The 8,560-nt window shown below is 39.5% G+C and overlaps 1 protein-coding gene across 1 annotated transcript in view; it reads left to right on the top strand.

Moving 5' to 3' along the window:
* LOC107570548 (protein LAP2-like) overlaps positions 1-6,485 on the top strand; it is a 7,566-nt gene extending 1,081 nt beyond the window's left edge. The window contains exons 2-8 of the mRNA XM_016256776.1: positions 239-418; positions 737-979; positions 2,220-2,309; positions 2,531-2,608; positions 3,703-3,996; positions 4,187-4,273; positions 6,330-6,485. Of these exons, the coding sequence (XP_016112262.1) occupies positions 239-418; positions 737-979; positions 2,220-2,309; positions 2,531-2,608; positions 3,703-3,996; positions 4,187-4,273; positions 6,330-6,485 (1,128 nt within the window). The remainder of the gene's footprint in view (positions 1-238; positions 419-736; positions 980-2,219; positions 2,310-2,530; positions 2,609-3,702; positions 3,997-4,186; positions 4,274-6,329) is intronic.
* The last annotated feature ends 2,075 nt before the right edge of the window (positions 6,486-8,560 follow it).

Genomic DNA, 8,560 nt, shown 5'->3' with positions numbered 1-8,560 from the left:
TTTTTTTTTTTTCCAAATTTTTCATTATTTTTTTTTTCCCCCCCCCCCCCCAGCACCCCCATTTTTTCGTGGGCTACACACCAGGGCACCCCTACTTCCCGCGGTAATGTGTACTGCTGTTTATATTAAAAAATGCCTTCAGTTTTAGCTTTTTAATGAGATATGTACACTTCAGTTTCAATGAAACAAGCAAACAGCTGAAAGTATTTAATCACTTCTGTCCCTGTCTCATCTACAGGGGTGCAGAGCTGCTAAAACCTCTGTGAATAACAGCAGCCACGGCTGGCCCTTTCCCGGTCTGCGCTGGGTCACAGGGAAGGACCGTCTGTCAGGACTCAACTTGTTTCCTCTCACTGGTGGACATGGCCGCAGCTCCAGCCCGGAGAAAGACGCAGAGGAGATGGAAGAGTCTGATGATGTAAGACCAGCATGTTTATGTCTGTTTCAGAGGTACGCTTTACCATCTTTGGCTTGAGCAAATGAAAATGTTAGCATCATTTACTCATCCTCATGTCATTACACACCATTATGCTGTTATTTTCTCCCCCCTAAAAGTCATGGGTACAATAGGAAGTGGGTTGCTCTCACAAACAAGCACTGTGGCGGTACCTTGGTACAGTCGTCTTATAGTAATGCCATGGTACTTTGATATACAGTATATTATGATACTGAGTGAATTTACATCAAAGAAAAATGTAGCAATACCATGTCAACTGAAAACACTTTTCTCCCTCAGTACAGCTTAGGTCATTTCTCAGAGCTGGAGGGAGCAGGACGCAGACCTAAGCCTCAATGGGGAGAAAACGGCCATGACAGGAAGCTTCAGAGATACAAAACCCAGCGCCTGGTGACCCATCTCCACAGAGACACGGCCCACGACCCAGAGTGCCACACCAGCTCGGAGAGGCTCAGCCATCCGGCTGTGTCAGAAAATCAGCCCTGTTCCCAAAAATCAGTCGTTTCACATGTGCCATTAAGAGTAAGAGTACAGACAGCTAATCAGCCGCAAATTCGTCAAGCACCTAGAGATTTCGAGGGGGCTTCAGTGACAGTTCTGATACTCTAGTGGTGTAATTTTTTAGTATGCATAGGGGCCAGGTTCAAATCCTGATATAATGAGAATGTTAAAACTGCAGCCAGCAATCACCCTGCATTTTCATTTATAGAAAACTCAACCCCAAATAAAAAGAACTACGCTTGCTTATAAATTAACCTTTCACTGTAATAATTACTGCAATGTCTTCAAAATCCAATTATATAATTTTGAATTTTGAACTGAAGTGAGCGCATATATTCCTAAAGCCAATTCTAGATTATTAAGAAGAATAATTCAGTCTGCCACTTATTCTGTAGCTTATAACATATAACATAACTTGACACAGCAAAGGCTCAGCTTTGTATCTGCGATACAGACTCCATTGTGCATCATTTTTATAAAAATGTAAATTGATATATAATATATATCTCATTAAATGCTAAAATTCTTCAGTTCTTCTATTTAAATCCAAATAGTATTGATTCCATTTTCCCTACAGATGTAATAAAAGTTTGTTTTCTGACAGCCAGTCTCTTACCTTACCAAGCTCCTCACCTAATTTCTCCTGTATTCTACTGAATGCACATGATTTTGATCTGTTCTGCTCACACAGAAGTATAATTTACATGAAAACTTTGTGGTGTGTATGTGAGCAATAAGTTAATGTTAACTTCAGATGGATTAAATATGTATGTTGTTAAATGTACGGATTTTTACAATGATTTAATTTGACATTTCAACTATTTCTATCTGTTCTGCATTATTAATAAAGATGGGATCAGAATCCCAAGGCTCGAAAACTTGATTATTGATTATTGAAAACATAATTTACTCATGCTTGACTGAACTGCTTGCCTGGCATGCATATAATCAAATTAGCATACTATTACAGTTAATTTTTGTGTCCTTTGTCTCTGATCTCTTGTAAAAACAAGCATAAAGAGCAGCTTCAAATTGCACATAATGTATTTTAGAGTGGCGTGAGGCTCTTGAAAATGAATGAACTTTTAAACTAGACTCGGTGGTTTCAAATAAATGACTTTGTAATTTATATGTCTGAATTTCGTTAGACTCTGATTGTATTAGTATAAGGTGAGGTAGGTGATACTGCCCTAATTCCATTTTGTAATATAGCTCCACTGGAGTTTGACTCTTGGGGTGACGGTGTTTTCTGTCCCTCCAGCTACAGATCAAAGTGAACGGACAGAGAGGAGGACTGGGAATTTGTATTGCAGGAGGGAAAGGCTCCTTGCCGTACAAAGAGAATGATGAGGTAGGCCTTATCTTCCTGTAGCTCCACTGCCTGAATCTCATTACACACCATTACTATCATGCTCCTGTGGGTCTGTTTACAATAAAATATACACATGGACTGGAATACTAACGTGCATCCAGCCAGCAATTCGACTGATGATATGAGTGCGCCTGATTTCCTTCCCCCGTGACTAGTCATTTCCTTCTGGACTCTGATTGATTTGTTTTACTTCGTGTCAGGGTATTTTCATCTCCAGAGTGTCTAAAGGCGGACCGGCGGAGAAGGCCGGGGTTCATGTTGGGGACAGAGTGTTGGAGGTAAATCATAATGTACATGTACTGTTTCACAATACATTGATTTATGGCTAATTGGGAAGCATGGGTACAACTGGGAATACTTGCCTTCAAAGATACAATTATTAGTTATTGATTTTGTGGGTGTGTGTGCCCTGTTATTCCCTATGTTATGGGAACCAAATTTCTCTACAAGGATAGCAACATTTTTTTGTCCTCATGAGGAAACAAGCTTAAAAATCATACAGAATTAAGCTGTCATGTACATAATTTGGTTCGATTCTACCAAGTGACATGAATTTGAGCATTGTACTGCAGAATGGATGTAGTTGTTTCTCTGATGGCCTTTAGAGGGCATCATCACACAGATGCTGATGAACAGTTTTTTGTGACCCCCATGAGCCTTAATGCAACAGGCCAAGTAGCATTGCGGGGGAAAAGCATTTGGATATGCAAGTCACACTTACAGTTGTATTGATGTCATTGCATTAAAGCAAGACAGACAAGCACATTTTTTTTCAAACAAAATATTTCACTAAAAGAAGTTTGTTACATGTCAGGTATTTTCGCTTATCCTAAGTTTATATGCAGTGGCAGCTAGAAGTCAAAAGCCATTCATAGGTTTATTTCCCTTAAAGGTGTTAACGCTGTGGCTCTGTGCTGCTTTCAACACACAATCCCGAAACATTCAGCGGAGTCTAGTGACTATCCTGAGCTGTAACATCAAAGGCAGCAGACAAGGGAAGGAAAATAGACATAAGTCTTTTTCACACTGTTTAGGGCTCACTAAAATTGAGGTACTGGTAAAAACATCTACTATAATCGAAGAAGATTTTTTTGGGATTTATATGTTGCTTGCAACAAACCCTTGACCTACTGGGACAAATGCCAGATGAACAAATCTTTGGAAAACCTGTTTGAAAACAGTAATTTTCTCTGCAATTTTGTTTGGTTATGCTCATGGTGCGCAAATGACTTCTTTCTCCTTGAAGATCCCAGGTCATTTCCTCACATAAATGGTTGGCATTTTCTCATACCTTGGCTTTAGTGGGGTTTCTGTCAGCTTTCTGCCTCTTTCCTTCATATCACTGCAGCTCATTTTTCATTTGTGGCACCAGGTCAATGGCCAAGACATGCAGGAGGTCAGCCACCATGAGGCTGTCGGCATCCTGAGGAATGCTGGGAGCTGCATAAAAATGAAAGTGCTGCGGGAGAGATGCGTGCCCGTGGAGCCGTGGCTGCATGAGAGGTCTGATACCATGGAGACAGCAGACCCCCAGGTCAGCCAAGGGTGGGATGTTACCATGAGCAATAACAGATCGAGTGGCCCACAGTCCTCCACTGATCCCATGCTGGACTGCAGCCCAATAACTAACAGGATGGAAGCTACCGTCTGCAATGGAAATGGACTGGTAGGCTCTAGGTCAAGAGTGTCGAGATTATAAAAATGATAAAACGGTTCTATTATATGCCACAGGAATAAAAACAATCAAATTATGAGAAATGCCATTGGAATTAGTCATACCCATTGTAATGCAGTTTTGGAATCGTAATGCTTATTTTCCAGTTTCCCTCCTGATAATTTTCATGTTATTTTGCCAGAATGATCCAGTGCAGGACTTACGGCTGACAAAAGACATGGAGACCTTCAAAAACAATGCCCTACAGGTTGTGAAAAATACTATGACGGTATGTGTGACGGATAGAATGTGTTTCTGTGTGGGTGTATGTGTTTTAACAATGAAATCTCAGGAACGCTTTTTATCAGTGTTCTGTCTTTCATTCTGAGGCAATGCATACTTCTATACAAAACATTCCTGTCCAGTTGTCCTTTTCTCATTGAGTCTCAGCGAAGAAAAGTTCCTCTAAAGCAAATTACAATAGACTATCCCAAAGAAAAAAATATATACAGAAACAGAAATTGTAACAAATTCCAAACAAATGTTTGCAATGAACTAAATGTATTATCTACACTTGTGTATGCAGAGAGGAAATTAATCTGAGTATCTCCCTTGAAAGATATCAGATCTCATCTTGTTTTCCAGAACAATTACAGTTGTGCTTCTCTGAATTTATATTGTTTTAAATTCAGTATGAAACAGAGCCGAGAGAAACAGCTTCTCAAATAAAAAAAATGTAGGGCAGGACTAGATTTTGTCCATTGGGAATTGATTGGATAGCTGGACTGTTGTTATTTGCTGATTTGCTGCGATGTAAGTGACAGGCTGCTGGAGGGAATTTAAAAAAAAAATAATGATGAGCACAGGTAAAGCATTTATAATAAATAATGCAATATATAAAATAAGAATAGTCAATTTTGATTTAATTGTGCCTAAGGATATTTAGTTCATTATATGAGTAAAAATGAATTACATAATTTAGTGGAAAGCAAATTTTTATGGAGCCCCTAATGTAAGAAAACTCACAACTTGGCATGTGTAAAATGCAAAACTGGTGGTGGAAATAACTATGAGGAAAATATGAGGAAAAACTTACACTTCAATGCTTTCTTAATGCAGTTTCAACTCTTTTGTGAGAGAACGCAAAAGCATTTAAATATAAGTTTTTAAAATCTCGATGTCACCTTGGGGGCTCCGTAGATGTTTCTACCTGATATGTGCACCCTTGACAACTCTATGAAATGTGCTAATGACCTTGATAAGTTCCTCCCTATATGCTGAAGTGTAAGCCATTGTAAAAACGTGACTTTTTTTTTCTCTAGTAAAAATACTGAAAAATGTATTCACCTGAGTAGCAAACTTGGGTGAACTATTAAATTGTACGTAAAGGGTTAGTTCACCACAAAATGAAAATTATGTCATTAATTACTCAGCCTCTATTTATTCCCCCGAGTTACGTCTTCCACCATTTTAGAGTATCACAACAAATATGCACGCTTTTCCCTAAGCGTAAACAACACTGATTACGCATATTACGTTCATGCACGCGCTTTCTCCTCCAAACGTAAACAACGCTGATTACGTCGATTACGCTCTTGGGTACTCTCCAAAATGGCGGAAGATGTAACTCGGGGGAGAAGAATTGTTAAATAAATTATGTTATTTTTGTTTTCTTAGTGCTCAAAAAGTATTGAGTTGAGCCACTGATGTCACATGGACTGTTTTATCGATGTACTTACTATGTTTCTGGGAACATTACAGTTGCGTTGCTGTCTATGCAGGGTCTGAGAGCTCTCACATTTCATCAAAAATATCTTAATTTGTGTTCCGAAGATGAATGAATGTCTTACGGGTTTGGAACGACATGAGGCTGAGTAATTAATGACAGAATTTCCATTTTTGGGTGAACTAACCCTTTAACTATGTTTAGCGTCTTTTCACTACAAACGCAAGTATTGGGCATTAGCAAAGTTTTCAATAGAACAGCTTCCTTTGTATGGAACTATTGGTGTAGAGATCTGATCTTATCAAGTCTGTCTGGGATTACATGAAGAGACACAAAAAAATGAGGTATATTAAATGCATAAGAATGTGGGAACATTTCGTCTTCTCAGCTGTTTTAATGGCAAGAGGTGCTCACACCAAATGTCGATTTGATAGAAGTTAACTGAAAAGTAGAAAAGAGGACAAATATTTTTAGTGTTGTTTTAGCTAATAAGAGGATCTTATAGTCGTATCAGGAAAGATTAAACTAAGTAAGTGGCTCATTTTTAATCTTGACAGCTCTGTGAAACCGGTGACTTGTTTTTTCCCTCTCTTCTCACTTCATTGTGAACCTTTAACAGATACCTCGGATTATTCTGACTCACCCCTCTACCTCAGATGAGGACGTGGAGCCCCTGACGCAGGGCACAGATGATGGAGATTTCCATTCTGACTTCAGCGACTCGGACAGTCACATTTACTCTGACTGCTTGAACAGTGCTTTCTATCCTCTGTGAAAGATAGAGAAGCACACAGGCTCCAGGTTCTTCATCTCTTTTCATGCTTTTCATTTAGTATGTCATTTGATATTAAAGTTGGTGCAGTAGCACGAGATAGCTTGATTTCAAACTTTGAATTGAATAAAAAATGACAAGTAACCGGTCAGTAATAAAATAAGAACAAATAAAGAAATTAATAATGATAACACAAATAAAAAATAACGACAGGCCTTCGAATTAAATAAATTGCTTTTTAGTTTTTCAGGTAGGTCTAACAATAGGGTTAAGATATTTAACTTTTTTTTTTTATCAATTATCCAAATAATGTTTAGTCCTAGAAAGCTATTATTATCAGAACACGTGAGCATAACATAGCGGTTAGCAGATCAATGAATGAGAGGGCAGTGTTACCAGAGTTTCCCATTTACCACACCATGTTACAACACAGTAGGACTATTGCAGACAGAAACAATACTGCACTACATCCATGTTTCCTGTCGGCTCGATAATATGCAGAGCGTCACACCACATGAAATTGAAACCTGAGCGGTGAACTAATTTTCGGCAGCCGACATTTCGGTGCATCTCTAATTATTGGCGACATCAGAAATGTATATAATATATGCTTTTTTGAACATTTTAGCAATTTAAAAATATTAAAAAATGATTTTTTTTCATGGCACCCCTGCTCTCGACAGACGGCACCCCGGTTGGGAAACACTGCTCTAGCCCGCCGTCCGCCGCTTACTCAATGTATGACGCTGTGTTTTTCGTTGTGAAAGCTACTACTTTGTTTGGCCTTCCAACAAGAACACTTTAGTCCTAGAAAGCTATTATTATCAGAACACGTGAGCATAACATAGCGGTTAGCAGATCAATGAATGAGAGGGCAGTGTTACCAGAGTTTCCCATTTACCACACCATGTTACAACACAGTAGGACTATTGCAGACAGAAACAATACTGCACTACATCCATGTTTCCTGTCGGCTCGATAATATGCAGAGCGTCACACCACATGAAATTGAAACCTGAGCGGTGAACTAATTTTCGGCAGCCGACATTTCGGTGCATCTCTAATTATTGGCGACATCAGAAATGTATATAATATATGCTTTTTTGAACATTTTAGCAATTTAAAAATATTAAAAAATGATTTTTTTTCATGGCACCCCTGCTCTCGACAGACGGCACCCCGGTTGGGAAACACTGCTCTAGCCCGCCGTCCACCGCTTACTCAATGTATGACGCTGTGTTTTTCGTTGTGAAAGCTACTACTTTGTTTGGCCTTCCAACTAGAACACAACTAGAAATCAGTGGTTAAGTTGTATTTACAACACTGTTCCAGAACAGTTCAACCCAAATATTCAGATGTGTGCAGCACATTTTATGGAGGACCGTTTCCTGATCCTGGGAGAGTAGACTACATTGCCGGCTGTTCTGACTCACAGACTGTAAGTACGTTTTTATATTTAAAGAATTTGCCACTGATGATTCAAACGTGAGTTTTGAGCAGTGTAGAGTAGTACTTGTAGTTTGTAATTTCTCTGATCACAAATGCAGACATGGTTTTATGTTTACGCGGCGCGATGCAACGCATAAAAAGACAGTATTTAGTAGTCATTATAATCCGTAATTATGTCCCCACTGGATGCAACAAATGCCTCGTTTATAATGGGTTTTAATGTTTTTGTCTCGTCGCTCCGGCCCGCGGCATCACAGTATGGTAAGGGGCAGGGTTTCCAGGTTTTCACAAGAAAGCCCGCCCAATCGCTACTCAAAACTAGCCCAATCGCGTTTCGAGGGGGTACAAATCGCATTCCAAGGGGTAAAATACACGTTTTTTGGCGGGGTTCCCCTGCTAAAATTCGCATTCCAGGGGATAAATATCATGTTATTGGAGTTGCTTCAACCCGCGGCAACAGTGTTAAAGTAGCCCAACTTGGCAACACTGGAAAGGGGCATAACATTTCCGTCACACGCTTGAGGTATTCAGCCAATCACAACACACTGGATAGCTGGCCAATCACAGCACACCTCGCTTTTCAGACCGATGAGTTTTGTAAAAATCGACGCGTTTCAGAAAGGCGGGGC

Source organism: Sinocyclocheilus grahami, unplaced genomic scaffold (genome assembly GCF_001515645.1).
Source record: "Sinocyclocheilus grahami isolate Dianchi unplaced genomic scaffold, SAMN03320097.WGS_v1.1 scaffold1475.1, whole genome shotgun sequence".
Lineage (NCBI taxonomy): Eukaryota > Metazoa > Chordata > Actinopteri > Cypriniformes > Cyprinidae > Sinocyclocheilus > Sinocyclocheilus grahami.
Note: the sequence above shows the minus strand (reverse complement) of the source record. Positions and strands in the feature narration are given on the sequence as shown.